Source organism: Centropristis striata, chromosome 2, assembly GCF_030273125.1.
Source record: "Centropristis striata isolate RG_2023a ecotype Rhode Island chromosome 2, C.striata_1.0, whole genome shotgun sequence".
NCBI lineage: Eukaryota > Metazoa > Chordata > Actinopteri > Perciformes > Serranidae > Centropristis > Centropristis striata.
In genome coordinates, this window is record NC_081518.1 from 7648319 (window position 1) to 7667013 (window position 18695).

At 40.3% G+C, this 18695-nt stretch overlaps 1 protein-coding gene across 1 annotated transcript in view; it reads right to left on the bottom strand.

The window, feature by feature from the left end:
• acsf3 (acyl-CoA synthetase family member 3) overlaps positions 1 to 18695 on the bottom strand; it is a 39092-nt gene that overhangs the window by 16557 nt on the left and 3840 nt on the right. The window contains exons 3-7 of the mRNA XM_059358639.1: positions 17570 to 17725; positions 12819 to 12973; positions 11820 to 11965; positions 4870 to 4967; positions 3866 to 3992 (exon numbers count right to left, since the gene is read on the bottom strand). Of these exons, the coding sequence (XP_059214622.1) occupies positions 3866 to 3992; positions 4870 to 4967; positions 11820 to 11965; positions 12819 to 12973; positions 17570 to 17725 (682 nt within the window). The remainder of the gene's footprint in view (positions 1 to 3865; positions 3993 to 4869; positions 4968 to 11819; positions 11966 to 12818; positions 12974 to 17569; positions 17726 to 18695) is intronic.

Sequence of the window (18695 nt, forward strand, 5' to 3'; positions counted from 1 at the left end):
GCTGTTATGTGCGTTGACTCAGGAAAAATAAACAATAAATATAGAACAATTCATGCATCCAAAACAGGACCGGTGATCGATTATTTTTTTATATTTTTTTTACACAATTAAAACCTTTTGTCCCTGAAAAACACTGTATATGTTGTACGTTCACTTTGCAGGAAGTAAATCTTAGATACAGGTTGTCAGAGTTTCTCAGGCTGAATATAAATCCTTCCTCCTTAGCTACAGAGTGATGCAGCTTGGGAGTGAGTGGTGCTGAGGAGGCACAATTCAGGGTACAAAAGCCCCTTTAACACTTCACTGTAGTCAAGCTAGTGGCTGCATGAGATGTGTTTATCTTCCTGTATCATCATCTTGTGAAATAAGAAATTTGCTATTGGTTCTAAAAGTTTACTCATCGATTTTGACAGCTTAAGTCCCAAAAAAAACCCATCTGAGTCAGATCCCTGAAAAGCAGTCTGGTGCTGAACACTTTTCATTTTTCCCTCGATGACCGGAAGGTCAAATCCTGGAGGATGTAGAAAAAGTGAGATACAGAAAGCTCCTCGGGAAGGTGACAAGAGATCATCAAGAGTTAGCAAGTCGAAGATGGAGTGTGAGGCTGAGACAGAGTGTTAGAGAAAGGTGGAGTGTGAAACAGGGAGCAGGTGCTAGGGTAAAAAGGGTAACAGTGTGAGATGGCAGGTAGGAAGCTAAGGAGAGGGTTAAGTGCAAGGAGTCTCCATCAAACCCCCCGACTTCCACACTGTGTGGACTTGGCAGGCTTGTGAGTGTGGACGAGAGTAACTTGTGTGGGAGTTTACTGTCAGCACAAGCAGGAACCTACACTCAAAAAAATGATTCAAGCCCTTCTTAGATGTGACACATTAATGTAGTGTTTATCCAATGAAAATATATCAATTAAAATCAAATCAAAAGTAGTTTCAGAAGTGTAACCTAAAATGTATTAATTTACTCCCCTGTCCTTCCCTTCAACCCAAAAAGAATGAGTTTCAGTTTTCCAATTCTATGTTTTTAGGTTGAACGAACACAATTTCTTTATTTTAGCTCTCCTCGACATAAATTAGTTGAGGTAACTCAATTTAAATACAATACATACATGTTTTTAATTTGAGTTCGACCAAATGTAAAAAAAAGTGAGCTACGTTAACTCAAATACATTATATTGCATCGATGCACTTGTTTTGAGTTTGGGCTACATATATTTGTTGGATGGAAATTCTGCCCACAATTTAATTGAGTTCATCCAATGAGTTATTTTTTTGAGTGTATCTATAAACTGTGTGTGTAGAGTTGAGGAATTATATTAGTTACTGGTTGTATATATTGTAAATGCACATTTGAACAATACCATAGGTTTATGTAATGGCAAGTCAGTCATCATCTTAAATTATAACTAAATTCATTATTTATTTTCTCTCACTTTGGCCCATGGAATTCCCCAAAGAAATAACTGAATAAATGTTCTTCTGTTGGCCTAATATGCAGTTCAATGTACTGAACTGTACTGTTGGGGGTCCTTCATTTGCAGTTAGAGCAGTCTAGATTATTATGGGATGAATTTAAATGTAGAAAATTAGTCAGAAAAAACATTCATGCTGTGAACTCTACTCAATTACTACTACTAACACTACTCTACTCTGCCAAATTCCAACCTTACCAACGTTACACATCTTAAAAATAGAAACATCAGATCATTTTTGCATCTTTTAAGGTGGTAGGAGTGAAAATGAGTCATCCTCAAAGTTTCTTCTGTCATGGTTTTTCAATTAGATACAAAGTATCATGTTTTTCCCAAATGATGTACAGATTTTTAGGCATTCTATTAAGAAATTTAAACATAGTGCATATATCTGTTGCAAATTGAAAAAAATATGGCCCCACCCCTTTAGTACAGGGCTAGCCCTGGCTCATATGCTTCAACTGCCACCTAACATTAGTAGTGTTTCCATTAAAGTCAAATTGAATTCTGAAGCGAAATTCTGAAATGTTGCATTAAAGAAAATGCGAATTAGAGATGTTTCCATTAACTGGTTTACAGTAAATAAACAAAACTGCTTTAACATACTTTGATCAGAACATGGCTGTGTAATGTATTGCTGTGGGATAATTGGTCAGAAGTAGAAGAGATTGAGCAAGAAAGAAAAAATAATTAAAAATAGGTTGATAATCGGACAACATTGGCCATCCATGAGAGAAAATATGTCTTCAGGAATTAGATTTATTGCTTAACTTATTATTGTTCTTTCATGTTAGCTCGTCCTGACTGGCTGAGCGGAAACAGCTGCTCAGTCACGAGACTTAAATGTTTGATACGTCAGACCTGATTCACAAAAAGTGTTTCCATCTCCCATGTAGTGCATTAACTATTTTTCAAAAAAGACGAAAAAACACCTCAAGCAAGTATAAAAATGTTTAAGTGCATTTTCAAAACCCTTGCGAATTTTGGTGTTTCCATCAAGTTTTTCTCATGCAAATCTTTAAAATGTGCATCAATTTTAATTATGGGAACACGGCTATTGTCTCAGCAAAAAATAACCTGAACTTTCACTTCTGGATGCCCCCTAAAAAACTCCCTTTTCACACCTCTATATGTGTGCATGTGTTTAAGTTGGCATCAGGGAACACAGGCAGGTGGGTGGGCAAGGAATATGTTTGATAGCTTCCTATTGAGTAGTCCACGGCGTGTGTGTGTGTGTGTGTGTGTGGCTAGAGGGACTGGTCTGTGGGGAGCTGATTGCGCGGGCTCTCATTATGTGGCCAGTGGCTGTAATGGAGTGTGACAGCAGCGTGCTGTGCTCTGGATCTCTGTCCTTCCAGCCTGCAAAGCCAATTAAACACACTCTGCCCTGCTCTCCCACTGCCTCGCCCTGCATCGCTCTCCATCACTCGCTCCTTCCTTGCTTCTTTTCACCCTCCAACCCCACCACCACCACCAGCACCAGCTCTGCATCCCCACCTTATCCTTCTCCACTCTCTCTGGGGCCTTACATGCCATCCTTTGTAGCTGACTCTCTCTAACCCTTCCACCACCAGCTCTTTCCTCACTCTTTTGCTTCTGGCTCTTATTTCCTGTTGTCTACATGACAATCAAAAGCTCCAATTGCTTCTGCCCTCCCTCCTGCGTCCCCCAGCCTCCCCTAACTCCCCCCCAAAGCCAACCTAACGCCCGTCTCCCAGTGGCTTTGCAGTAAAGCAGAGCCTTTGGGGGTGGCAGAAAGAGAATTTCTGGGCTGCAGGGAGAGAGAGCCTCTGATGACAGCTTCCCTGTGTGCTGCCACACACACACACTAACACTAACACACTAAAGGCACAGAGAGAGAGAGAGAGAGGGAGAGAGAGAGAGAGAGAGAGAGAGAGAGAGAGAGAGGGAGAGCGAAAGAGCAATACTTGGGTTCTCAAGACCCAGAGCAGTCACAACCACTTAGGAGGAAAAATGCCCTGCAGCACCAAAAACACACATAGTCCATTTATCACTCCCTCATAGTCCCCAAAAATGTGCACACACACACACACACACACACACACACACACACACAGACACACACACACACACACACACACACACACACACATACAATGCACACACACTCACTTTCGGAGTATGTGTGTGCGTTTTAGACTGAACTCCTGGTTTTGAAAGTGTTTGAAATCAAGTTCTGAAAGTGCAGTCTCTGGCAAAGACAGAAAAATCTTTTGACATCTTTCCTCCTCCTGCGAATCCCTCTGACAGTTCAACTCATGTAGATGCAATTAGTGGCAGACTTCACTCCCTCCAAGGGAATGTGTGCACGTATGTACTGTGCTGTAGTGCTTTATTGTGGGTTAAGATGACGGGAAAAAGGAAAGAAGGGGTTGATACCTGTTTTGAACCAGCCGTCATCAGTGAAAGACTCTTTGGTCTCCTGAGGTTTGTTCCAGTACTCCTTAAAGACAGATGGACCTCTGACTAGCAGCTCCCCTTGTTTCCCCTCCATACCTGGACGTACCTACGTTACATTCACAGGGAGATAGGAAGAGATCAAGATAGATGAAGGAAACAGTTTAAAACAGTTGAGTGCACTATCCACTCGATGCTGAGTGATGTACTTGCCAACAACAGCAAAACACCACATGTTAAACTGAATCTAACCAGCACAGGGGCAAGTCGGAGGCTTTAAAACGGTCAGTACTAGGGATGGGCGTTTGGAAGAAACCTGCCAACTCGATTATTTATTACGTTAACGATCAATTAATCGCTTCATGCATACTTGGCCAAAATAAAAAGATATATATATATATATATACAGTACTATGCAAAAGCCAGTTTTGATAATGGACGGTTTTATTCTGAAAGGACAAAAAGAGACTTGATCCTGTCAATCGTAAAACTAAATCAAGTGAGATTAAACTGAAAAGATAACGTCAAGGAGTTCAATGTTTTATGTTAAAGCCCCTGAAGAGGCATGAGGTTAGTTTTTAATTTTTTATATTTTAATCTTGCATATTTAAATGTGTTTTGTGTTTAAATAAGTTTTGGATCAAATTAAACTCAGTATTCATGCTAGCAAGGTTTGATACAGTAAGGTCGTTTTGCTGAAATTAATACTCTTGTATTTCTGTGTGTTTTATAATTGTTATTGCAACTTTCAGTTTGCAAACTGTAGCTTTATTCAACTTAATTCTCATCTCATTGGCTTATTCACATACGGCCGCAGAACTGAATGCTCGGCGTGTTTCAGTTCAGTGATACTGATACACAGTCATAGATACAATTAAAATAAAAAAAATACAACCATTAATCGATCATCATCGCTACACTATTAACTGACATACTTGTGTTTTTTATGGAACGTCTGCAGATATAACGTGTCGTTCCTTGATTACCTGAGTCTCGCTGTGATTACCCTCCACAATGTTAATGTTGGTTGTGTTATTCATGACAATCCGGACTTCGACACCGGGAAGTGGCAACCCTACAGCACCTATCAACAAATCAAGCACAAAACACACACACAAATAACACATGAGTACAAAGGGAAGAAAGACTAGTTAAAGCAAGAAGGGATGATTTGTGTCCCTTTTACAGAAGTTGAACACTTAGATGGGCAATAACCAGAAGAGTGATTGTCATCACCCTTTAGTGCAGGATTTCTACCACAGCGGAAGTGCTCTTTTCCAAGATGGCATTAACCTCTGTCCACAGGGCATAACTGGTCACTAAATGGTTTGCTGAGCTTGTAAAACACTAAACTGAAAGCCATTCGTCTCAGTCACCACAAGTCAGCTTACTTGGACAGTAATGGGGATTTCTGTGCCAATGCCTGATGCAGCTGTTTTCTCCAACATCAAGTAAACTCCAAATAAGAGAACTCTTAAAAACAGATACTAGGCTCAGAATACACTGCAGGACATTACAATCTATCAAAAGCACTGGCAGTCTTTTTAAATCACACCGAACTGCAGCATCTATGGTCTAAGTCTACACAAAATTCACATTATCAATCCCCCCTGTACCTCCATAACCATTCACTTAAATAACACTCTCTACTTTTGTGTTTTATGCTTTTTCCGACTCTACAGTAGAATTCAGTCCTTCAGTCCAAACTACCGCTGAGTGCTTGACAAGGCTTTTATTGCAGCACAGCTGCATATAATGTTATAACTGAGCTGACAAATTATGAAATGCAAAAAGAACAGAGCGTCAAAACTATTCATACCTGTGAAATAATGTGTACGTCAAACTATTCAGTTATATTATACGAAATGTGTAAAAAAATGTGTTACAAATTGAAAATCCCCGCATGCACTGACATCACCTGCTGCCTCCATCTTTGTATGTGAAAGTGTGACCTCCTGAGTTAAGTAATTATAGCAAAGAGTGCACAGGGGATGCAGAGAGAAGGTCTCAGTGGTCTTTACTGTGTGTGTGTGTGTGTGTGTGTGTGTGTGTGTGTGTGCCTGCCTTAAAGCTATTATGCCATTTCACAGACCACTGCTCTCCCAATAAAGAGCAGGTCAGGTCCTGATTAAAGAGCGATTCTCTCACTTCATATTGATCTAATCCACTCCAGTCCTGATTGGCAATGTCTATCACACACCATCACTTTCACTCAGTCCAGCGGGGAAAACCAACTGACCACAGAAGAAACTAGACTGATTCTCAGAGGACAAGTGGGGTAACGAACACGTTCGAGTCAGAAGGTTAGACAAGCTGGATCTCGCCAAGCTATAATGATCAGTACAACCTGAACTGCTTTGGACAGTGTAAACAAGGTTAATTGAGACCTAAAGCATGAGGTGGCTCTGCTATCTTATTTTCATTAGTGACAGTGTGGAGGATAGAGTGGATTCAGATCAGCTACAGCTAGAGGACATTCATTGTCTTGCACAGGGACATTTCAGTAGTGCTAAGCTGCCAGTTTGCTTCATCAGAAAGCTTTTGGAAACCTCCTCCGCCCGTGCCCTTCCGGATGGGAAAGGCATTGGGACGTGTTTGACCATAACTCTTTAAAAATGACAATCCCACATTCATACCCACTTGATGTAGTGATCTGTGCGAAGCTGAGACAGAAGCCAGGGTTTGAACTTCTCTCTCTTGCTTTCATGGATTTCAATTGCTGAGCACCACACAATGAATGTCTTCCAGGAGAAGTTGTCTCAAAATGCGCACTGTTATCCCAAATTTTAACCACATCCTGACTCCACCCTTTCTACATTGGCTCATTTTTCATGTTGGCTTCAAGTGTGGTTGCTCAGAATGACATATTTCATTTCTGATGCAGTTGTATAGTCCAAATATGAGTCACCTGAACAAAAACTATCCCCCTCCTTTAGATAGAGGCTGCTGGATGAGCTAATGTCAGGGAAAAGGCGAGATGTAAATTACTTCAAAGTTATATTTCTTTAGAGGAGCATGTTGGTTGACCTTAGGTCTTGTTTTTATTGCATATTAGCAGTCTAGACAGATTATCTAAATTTATTTTTTCGGCCAAGGATCCCTGACAAGATAGATTGCCTGTCCTTTGGAATATTTGACGTACCTATTTTCTTTTTACTTTTCTTATCTATGTGACAGAACAACACAAGACTTGTTTAATAAATATATTTGACATGCATTAGGAGTTATTGGTTTGTTGGATTAAAATATAGTCTGTGTACTGTTATAGATTATTTGTTTAACTATCAAGCCTTTTATAATCAAAGAATGAATCTGAACTTTTTCATGGACATTTTTTTTTAGTAGCAATTTAAATAACTATTGAAACTACGAAAATAATACTGAAGGTCTAAAAGAACTGAATTATCATTTAAAACAAACTAAATACAAGAGATTACAAAAACCCAGACAAAAAAGGTCAATCTCTCAGCCTCTCGTCCTCTTTTCCTCTGACTGGTGAAAAAAGGTGTACATCAAGTAATCTTCTTCACCCTGACCAGAGAAAAAAACTACCACCCACAAAATGACAAAACCATACTTGTCTCCCTCAATCACAAGGACTCCAAAATCCATTTATGGTTCAACTCAGGGAATCTCTCTCCCTGTCCACGCCCTCCTCTGTCATCATTTTTTTCCTCTCACGTCAGGAGCTGTAGAAATCTTTGAGACTTGTAGCGGTCGGGTCTCGATGATTCAACAAGATTGAGTGCCATTTTGAAGAGTGCAGGCAGGTTATAAATGCTACATGCTGGGTGAGAAAAGGTCTGTGTGGAGTGGAGAAGGAATGATAAAGGTCCCAATAGGGTTGCTCTGTTATTCTTCCAAGAAGTTAATGAAAGACATAAAGCTTTGGCTGGATGACGTCAGCAGGAAAAACAGGAAGGTGTGACACAGTCTCTGTTCGCTATAGGGTTGTCACGATACTAAAATTTTCAACTCGATACCGATACTCAGGAAAATATTCGATACTCGATACCATTTTCGATACCACAAGGATAAAAACAAAGACCCCAAAATTTAACAGAAGTATTTTTTATCAACAAGATAAATGCAAAATGTAAAAATTAACAGAACCACAGGTTAAACATTTATAATAAAAAACAGTTGTGCAAAAAGAAACTGCAACTATGATAACAAGCTTCAGGTCTGAGGTCGTGCACAAAAAAAAATACAATAAACAATAACAATTAGAACAATATTTTGAGGTTGTATGCTGTGCAAAATATTAGGCAAGCTTGATAAAAAAATAACAATAACTTAACTTAAGTGTTCCTTCCTTGGCTATGCTTTACACACATAACAATAAACTAAATCGTTACTTTTGAAAATGAGTATCGTTTTAGTATCGATACTTTTTTGAGTATCGATACTTTTGACAACCCTAGTTCGCTATGTCGGTAAAAAGACAAAAAAAAGTGTAAATAAAAAGAATGATAAAGATAAAAAGCCCAGCGGAGTGAGATATTTATAAGATGGAAATAATATCATATATTAAAATCTCAACAAGGGCAGTCTGACCTAGAAAGCCAGAACTGTAGGCTACAAAACAAAATCAGGCCAATTACGTGCCCTAAATACACAAGAAAATTAATACAATTGCTGTCAATAAGTGTATTAAGAGCTGAGTTGTCTGCTTCTTAGCTGGCGATGGGCAGAAAGAAAAAGAGTGTGTAAGAGAGAGGGAGAGAGGGTGACTCCACTCCACTACTCTTCTGAGAGTGTTTCCTGTGGTTGCTATTGATCCATTTTAACCTACTTAAAGACAAGACAAGAACACACCGACTCAAACAGGCACAAGCTCATGCCTGCATACACTGACACCTACACACAGAGACACATCTTCCTCTGTGCTGCAGTGGAAACATCAATAGAAACCACAGCCATTCTTAATAATCACCAGAGAGGAGTCAAACACAGCCTGCTCAGTTTATGCCAAACATTACCTGACAAACAAACAAAACAATACCACAACAAAACAGCAGACAGAGGATTACCCAATCCACTTGCAAGCTAATTAACTTTACATGTAAGAGGAAGAGTTGGCTGGGGAACAGGAAGGGAAGGGTATGTGGGGAGAAGAAAGCAACCACCACAAGTCTGACCTCATTTCCAGACCTTGCCTTTGTTTCTGCATGTGTGAGGGAGGTGTCGTTGGGATCATGGGGTTTTTACCTGACAACAACCTAGAGAAAACTGCCTGTGATCACAACACAACACACGGAGTTGAAGTACTGAATCAAACAAGGGAGGGAGAGCTACGTATATCCGAGATATTTGAGAGATATGTGATAAACAAGAGGAAAGTTATTGAGTGTGGTCACACAAACAGTCTGTTTCTCTGGCTAAAGGTGCAGAATAATCCAGGAAAGATGGCTTGATTAAACAAGTTGTCATTTCTGCAGTGGAATCTCAGTGGTAAACCCAAGCAGTAATGTGGTAGTGTTGGGAAAAGATGGCACTTTTACACCCAATGAGTCCTTTAAACCATATGAGCACCCAGGCCGTTTGTTCCTACCTTAAAATACAACACAGGAGCTTTTTTTTTAAGTGGAGATTAACACGTCTGTTGTGATACAGCCAGAGTTTGGCTTGGTTTAGGCACCCAAACTACTACAAGGTTTAGGAAAAGATCATGATTTGAGTCAGAACATGTGATGGGAGCTTAAGCAGACGAGGAAGGCAAGGAGTGCAGAGCAGAGTTTTAAAAAAAAAAAACATTGCCTTACTGGAGATTTCCACCGGGGACGTAGCGGCCGCGTAACGGCTGCGCCGCATTTTTGCGCCGTCCTCTGCCCACCGTCAATTCCCACCGGGCACGTAACGCAGCGTAGCGAGTCAGCTGTATACACGCAAGATCATGAGAACACGCGATAATCCTGAATGTACGGGAGACTGAGAGATCCCGTGATAAACTGTGTTTATAAAGTAAACAACAACAACAAACAGCTTACTTTGCTTCTCCGATGTGAAAGATTTGTTGATCTGACCATCTATCCTTATAAAAATAATGTGTCATGAATGATTGTATGCTGTTCCACTTCAACAATCAGACTCTCGTCGTCCATGTCGCCGACCCTCTGAGACCCTTTAATTGATTGACTGCTGACCTGGTGCCCCCGGTCATAACGTAATGTTGATGTGAAATTGTTTTATTTATTTATTGTTTATTGCGTATTGGGTTTTATTTTGAAAGGGGGTGGAAGTGTATTACTGATTACTGATATTGATTCTGTGTCGGATTTCCTGCCTGATGCAATCTGCTTTGTTGAGCTTCACCTGGTTCAGCAACGGCTCGCATCAAAAATAGAAATGCTACGGATTGATGACGCTGCAAAGCGAAGAGCTGCGGCTGGGACGCTGCTTAAAACATTACGCGGTGCACCCGGTGGGGATGGTCTCATTGATTAGAGTGGCGGCCATCAGGTGACCGCGCCACAGCCATTACGCGGGCGGTGGAAATCAGGCTTTATATCCTGCTCCAATATTGCTCTGGTACTGGACTTTGTCACTCTTTATACTACAACTTCTCACTTCTTCCTTTGCTCCTGTCATAAATACAATAGCCACTAGAGGTCACCCTAACATCAGACCTAAAATCTCGATCACCCCCCTGGTGGGTGGCTGCATTATCATTTTTTCCAAAAGATGGTTTCCGCCATTTCAGGCAGTTCTTATAACGCTAGGGCGTGTTCAATTGTTTGTTTTTCAGATATTTTTTTTTTTTAATTCCTCATTTCCTGATTGACAGACTCACAATTGGTCGGGAGGGGCGGGACCTTGAGAGTTAATGCTCCACCAGCTGATCACTACTAATGTATTGTTTTTTGGAGAAGGAAAGTTCCTTAAACCGGTTTTGTAGACCTTATTCCAAGAAATCTGTCAATAACATCTAAGAATCTGCTACATATCGAAATGTAGTCATCATGTTGAAGCAATGATTATACTGTCAAAGATCTATAGCTTTTATTGGCGCCAAGCAGATTACACCAACAAAGCAGCACAACCACACTTAATTAAATGTGCCATTATCAGCTGCTTCACAATAAACTCCAAATTTGGACAAGAACAGAAGCAAAATCCCCAATCCTCTGCTGTGTGAAGTCATTTTCGTTTTAATTAATCTCCACAAAAGCCTCAAGCTCTGTCTAAAACCATTCTCCCTGACCATGTTTCCTGGACACAGAATCAAAAAAAAAATCTATTTTCTGTGATTATAGTGGAAGAAATCTCTGATTGCAAGTTTGCTGATTGATAATCATAAGCTAGGAAAATCTGAAAAGTAATGCCAGCTACATGTAGGGCTTAATTACTACACAGAAACAACAGACAAAGGAGGTAAAGTTGATGTTGTTGTTTTTTAACCCAGAGCCAAAAATAACAAATTTCAAACAAGCATTTAAAAGTGAATAACATCCACATTTGGTTTGGTACTGTAATTTTCCTTAATTTATGTTCATACCAGTTTAAAGGCATGAAGGAAATGGTGCCCCTGGTTTGTTTTGTCATAAAAGGGGTTTTTAAGCTGCAGTAACTGCTGATTAACAAACGTCAAACATGTGTTGAAAAAAACGTTTTGTTCTGGCTTCACTTCCTGCAGTTGATCCAGCAGTTGGTGTGTAACCTCACCACAGTTTGCCTGGAAGAGGACCAAGCCCTGAATCTTCAACTGTCTTACTGCTGTTGGTGTTTTGACACCTGAGGTCTCTTGACAGGATTGTTACCCACCAGGGTGAAGGAGTTAGAATAAACAACTCTGAAACAGCTCTGAGTGACCTCACTTTACTTTTATTTTACTTTTACTGGTTCCCCCCCTGTATGTGTTTTTCCATACTGAGTGCAAGTATATGTGTGTGTTGGGTGGGTGTATAATTGTATCCAGTCAGTCAAACCTGTGTACCTGGGATGCGTGGGCCGCTAAGAGGGTTGGACAGTGCCATGCCGATCTCTGTCATGCCGTAGCGTTCTAGCAGTGTGTGTCCTGTAATCTCCTCCCAGCGCTGCAGAATGGGAAGAGGAAGAGCAGCCGAGCCTGAAACCATCAGCCTGGATCGAGAGAGAGGGAGAGAGAGAATGGGCCAGACATGAGGGAAAGCCACCAGGCTCCTAATAAGACATTCCTGTGTTACATTATGGCATAAAACATTTGTAAAATTTGTAAAATTTAATTCCGAAATGAATATTAACAGGGGGTCAGGGTAATAATGGCCTTGAAAGTTTATGAAATTCCTCTTAAATTGAAAAATAGATTAAAAATGTTTCAAATAAGGATGTTGTACATCCACAGTTCATATTATCTGTGGTATTGTCAGACATTCACATGTGATGAAAACTATAAAGTTGGATAAAATATTGGCACGACACAGCCAACAAATTAGAACCAGTCAAGTTGCATTTTTTAAAAACATGTCTGTCCAGATGCATATACTGTATGTATTGAAGGCATGGAAGGAGTCAAATACAAGATGTTAAAGGGGAACATTTTCTACCAACTTTGTGCCTTTGCAGTGAGTTTGGCATTCCTCCATGCTGCAGCGCCCAGAGCTTCATGACTTTTGCTGGCAACATGGAAAAAAGCCAAAGACTGTTCATCTTCATACACTGCCCATACTGCAATGACCCAAAGCCTGTTACAAAAAATACCGCAAAACATCTTTTTATGTGTATTTTTTTGGCAGAATGGACTGCAGAGGCCATATTGTATGAGTCACATCATTTAAGAAACCATTCAATTACAAGTTTGGCTGTGTAAGGAAGCAACTTTGTTATGTTTTACTCATGTATGTATCACAACTTCTTCTTTCATTTGTCACCAGTCTGTACATAGACACACATGCTTGTATCCAGAAAAACATCAGCCCGCGGGTAAGCTGTCTGTCATTGATCCCGCAGCCAGTACCTGATCCTCTCTTTGCAGACCGCTTTGACAAACTCCTTGACGTGAGGCTGTTTGAAGTGCTGATCATAGTAGTGGATCAGCTTTGAGTAGATAGTTGGAACGGCCATGAAAACATTAACCAGGGGAGCCTTGGAGCTCAACAGCATCTTCCACACCTGGGACACAGCGAGCGAGAGAGAGAGAGAGAGAGAGAGAGAGAGAGAGAGAGAGAAGATAAGCACAACATATAACTAAACAGGGAGGAAGGGAAAGGGAGATAAGGACAGGCGAAAAGGATAAAGTGTGTTTAATGGACGAGGCCATGCAAACTAAATTATTACATCCAGATTAACTCTGTTGGCGCATGTGAAAGTGCTATTTTTTTCCTGATATTTGATGTAAATGGCAGAGTAAGGTCCAGACAGTAGCCTCATATTAAACCTGTCGAAACGACGCCAAAAAAAGACAAGAAAAAAAGTCAAGATTTGTAAAAGGTCAGAAGGAGGAAAACAGCAGACTGCTGCAGGGCAGAGGCAGCGTGTTGGCCAGTTAAAAGACCTTCTGTACGGCTACTTTTGACAAATGTGTTTTTTGACCGTTACAGATGGAGCCGCTCGTATCCTCGGCTGCATCAAGTATGCTGCTTTAAACACAACGCAGGCTTTAATGTATGTGAGAATACATTGTGGACTACGTAGAGATATAAAAATACTCCTGAAATATCACATAAACTCACTTGTTCAAGGACAAAGCTATTTTACACTCCCCGCCCCACCCACTCCATCTCATCACACACACACACACACACACACACACAGAGTCTGGGTACATGGCAGTAGACGATGGGAGGATGGGACGACAGCATGAATTAAGTGAAGGTGAACGACAGCTTCTCTAAGTCCCATCACCCCCCCTGGGAGACAAACGCTCCTCCCCAGCTGTCTCCCCTTCCCCTCCCCTCTCCGTCTACTTATCCTCACTTCTTCTTCTTTCATTCTACCTCCATTCCCCCAGTGGTTCTTTTTCATTCTCTACTTTCATCTCTGAAGCCACATCTTCCCTTCATCTTTCTTTCTCCCCTCTCCCCTTCGCTCCCTATCTCACATTCACTTACCTTCTCTCTCCATTTCGTAATTTCCTGCTTCGCTGCCTCTGCAGTCTCTCTCTCTCACACACACACACACACACAGAGCCACACACACATAGACATGCTCACACACAGAAAGATGCAGTCTCTCCCATCATCCCTCTCACCTACAGAAGCAGCGCATCCTTCTTAATGTGCCAACAATTTCTAAACTCTTCCTTCCACTTCTCCTTTGAGTCACCTCTTCGTAGACTCACCTCATCTATTACCTCACCTCCTGTGCCTCTAATAAACAAACCTGACTGAAATATAGAGACAAATATAGAGCGGAGATGATCAAGACTTGTCAAAGGTCTAATCAGATCCACATCCCATTCCTCACAATATCATTACAAGTTGATATGAAAATTGTGGGGCGTTCACAGTTCACCTGTACACACACAGAATAAAACTTTGTGCAGAGAGACGGATTATTAACTGAGTGTGCCCCTGACCATTCTGGGTGGTGTCTATCAAGTGCAGTGGAGCGCTTCCACAAAGTCCAGTCTGGAGGGGAGAGGAAGGCAATTTATGTCCGTCAAAGAGCTGAACCTCACCTAGGGGACAGGATGTGATGAGAGCCGGCGGCCATGGCCTGCATCCTAAACAACTCTATGATCTCCTCAGGCCTCAACAGTCAACATGGGACTCGGTTACATTTGCTAATTCTTGCTGAGAAGGGCTGGATGTTGAACCTCACAAATCTCTAGTGCAGAGGATCAAAAACTGTCAGATATTAATGACACTTGGTAAAATTGTTTGTCCAGTTTACATACCTACCACACATTTGATTAACGAGCATCATTTTTTCCTTTCACATTATGTTTTATTAAGGAAGGCTTTTAGATAGTGGCTTCTGTTGAAATCAAATAAAACATGACGCGGTTGCTTTATTTTGTTTAGAAAAAATTGTGTTTAAGAAAAACGTTGTCATATTTTTCAATGTAAGGTGCTAAAAAAGGTATAGTTTTATTATTGGCACTGAAAGTCAGGTATGGTATTGGCAAGGCTATCAAAATAACTGATTTATTAGACAGTAAAAACCAAAGCCAATGGAATATATCCACTGGGGGTCATGAATGTCTGTTAAAAATGTTTTGCCGATAGATCTATTTCTCTATTTCACAGCATAAATGAAAAATCTTTACTGTTGTTGGCACCATAGGAGGAGTCACCTGCTCACTAAAACCAATAAATCCTGTGATTACCACCTGTGTCTTTACAAAATTTCATACCAAAGTGGTGGACAGGCCGACAGACGGATCTACCTACTGTATAAAGACACTGGAGACAAAACCCTGTTAAAATGCTTCATCTCCCCAAATCGTTTCTAACCGAAACCATTATTTATTCATTTTCCTTAACCGCTTATCCGAGGCGGGGTACACCCTGGACAGGTCGCCAGACCATCACAGGGCAGACACATAGAGACAGACAATCACGCTCTCATTTACACCTACGGGCAATTCAGAGTCACCAATTACACCTAAGTGCATGTTTTTGGACTGTGGAAGGAAACCGGAGGACCTGGTGAGAACCCAAGCTGACACCAGGAGAACATGCAAACTCCATACAGAAGAACCGCAGGCCAGATCCAACCAGCAACCCTCTCGGGTGATTCTCATGAACATGGTACAGCTCATAGCAAAAATCCAAGAGCATTGAATACATATTTTCTTTGACTCTTTATAACATATGGAATCTAAAGTCACTGTTTAATATGAATAATCTATTTAAACATTTTTATGGTCTTTTCTGACATTTTTAGAGATACTGTGAGCAAAATTCATTACCATAACACATTTTTAAATAAAAAAAAAACAAAAGGTTGTTGTTGTTTTTTTCTTTGGCAAGCACTTAAATATGCTCAAGGTTAGCTGGTATTACCAACATGTATTTTATTCAAATATAAACATATTTTAATGCAAATAATTCTATCATTACCGTAACATTTAACCATTTGTTCTCATCAATTTTCATTCAGATTTTGTTCTTTATACATTGTTAAAAACCATTATGATTGATTATATTCTGTTAAATTATACATTTTTTAAACAAATGTATATTTACTTTTATAAAGTTTATTAAATATTTATTGTATATAAGTATGGGGAAACCATGACATTTTTATCTGGACACATTACGGTAATGAATTTGTGAATCAAAATTATGTTTAAAAATATAAAAAATATTATTTTAACACAAAACAATGAATTGTGCCACATTATGGCTATATTGTTCATTCATATAAAAGTGAAATATATTTAGTTTAATAAAGTATGTCCTTATAATCTTCACAGACATAACTTACACTGGCTTCATGAGAATCACCCTCTTGCTGTGAGGCAAGAGTGCTAACCACTACACCACCGTGTGACCCGAAACCATTAATGTAAAAGATATTAATTTAATAATTAATTAATTTAGAAAATCTTAAAATTATAGAACAGGCACATGTGAGCCTCATCAATCAGTAAATAAAATCTCTTTAACTGTTAGACCCAAGCAAATTAATGCATTATGCCTTTTTTCTTATTAAATATCTCAATAATGTCTTTGATGACATACCTTGTATTTTAATGAGTTGATGAAAATATTAGAAGTCAGTAGGGATTTAATAAACACAAAAAGCAATCACCAGTGCACCAGTTTCTGCTACTGTAAATTACACTTGTAACAGACTTATGTGTGATTTACTAGATCACAATTCCTCGCTGATAATTTTTTGTCACTATCTCCAGGCGAAATCAGAAAAAAAAAAATCAATGCCGGCCTCTGCTGCCTAGGCTACCCTTCAGAGATCTTAGAGGATAGAAGAGACAGACTAACGATCACTTCATCAATGTACTGTTACTTCAGTAGGAGAGGAAGAAAGGCTTTTTTCTGAGGGTGAGAGGAGGGGTTTTGTGGTTTGGTACACAAGGTCAGGGATAACAGCTGAATACTGATAGCTATTACAGTGCAGCAATACCCATGTTGACAGATGCATATGTCCTTTAAAGCCCTTTCCTTTCCATCTTCCTTCACTGCCATTGAGCTGTAGAGGTCCTGAACTACAAACAAAAACACACATACACTAAAAAATGTGCAATGACACCCCCTATATGATACAAAAACGCACCTACACACACACACACACACACACACGCTTAGCGCCCCATCTTCCCCTCCCTCCTCAGGGCCAAACAAGCACCATCATCCTTCAATGTCAGCTCATCGATTGATCCGCTGCTTAAGCCCCTGCCGTGAGTCGGCATTGGTCAGATACAAAGCCACACAAGGCAATTCATCACTGAGCCCCAAACACTTAGTTTGACAGTCAGAGAGGGAGGAGGAAGAGGAGGAGGAGGAGAGACTGATAGAAGGAGCAAAAGAGAGAGAGAGGAGATGAAGCAGGAAGAGAGGGGGAGAAAAAAAAGTGGAAGGGGGAAATGGAAAGAGGGTTTGATGTGGAAGAAAAGTTATTTTTCAAACTCAATACTTCTGAATATCTGAAATCCTTCGCATTGTCTATAATAGCTCGTCACCTCCCGAGCCTTTCAACCATACAAGTGCCTCTTTTGTTCAGGGGTGCTAATGAAAGGGTGTAGTGTAGCAGGAGAAAGAGTTAGAGCAAGCAACAATACAAAGATGGAGCATTTTAGACCTGCTGAGGCTTGAATTGAGGCAACATGACGCAGGTGGCGCCCACCCAGAGCGGGCACAGCAGCTTGTTAACGATGCCGTGCACGTGGTGGAGCGGCAAAGTGTGGAGGATGATGTCACTTCTGGACCACGCCCACTCTGAAACCAGACACTGGACCTGAGGGTGAGGGAGGGGGAGACAGGGGAGGAAAGAGAGGAGGGGGTCAGCTGCCACTATTGTTGCAATATTTCATGGCATTCTGGTGAAGTTTAGTTGTTTGAAAGTTTCCTTCTGAACTGCTGTATTCACATCTCAATTAGTAATGTCCTGCTGCTGCAAGAATGACTTCTGACAACCCCTGCCAACAGTGAATATGCTTGCAGTTGGAGATCGCAACCATAACTCAAAATTATTAGAAACTAACTGTATTATGGTCCACTGAGACTCTTGTTGGTGGAGAAATCTGTATACATTTCCTCAACAATTAATTTCTCCCTGTGTGATGTCGAACTGCAAATATAGAAAGACACTAAAAATCTCGTGTTTATCGTCCAAAGTTTTTGAAATGCCACAGTTAAAGCTGCTCTGAAATTGAGTATCTCAGCGTGTTGTCCCGTCATTGTATGATTTTAGCCTTTTGCAGCAATAAAAAGAAAAATCACCAACAAACAAGAAAACAGGCTCATTACATTTAGGCTCGAGTTTATTGTTTAACTGCCTGATTTATCACATTTAAGAAGGCAGCTGTTATTATGAAATGTTGTTATACAAGGCCTGAATTGTAAATAGTGGTCGCTGGACTATTTCCCAGAGAAAGTGAGCCCTAGTTATTTCACATGAATGTCTAATCTCTTCTTGTAAAGTCAGTGTTATGTATAAAGCTCAAAATCACAAATCACAACACCCTCTATCCTTAGACCCTCTGATTCAAATATGGAAAAACTCCCCTTACTCGCCATTAAGGTGCATTCAGTTGCCGAAATTAGATTTGATTGTAGAGGGCAGGGACAATAATTGGACTTTATCCGTGTGCTCCTATAAAAAAAAACCCCACTTACACTGGGTGATTGTTTCTGTATAAATGATTTTATGTTTGTGACTGTGAATATCAAGTTATAGAGGAAGATGTAATTTTTAATGAGTTTCA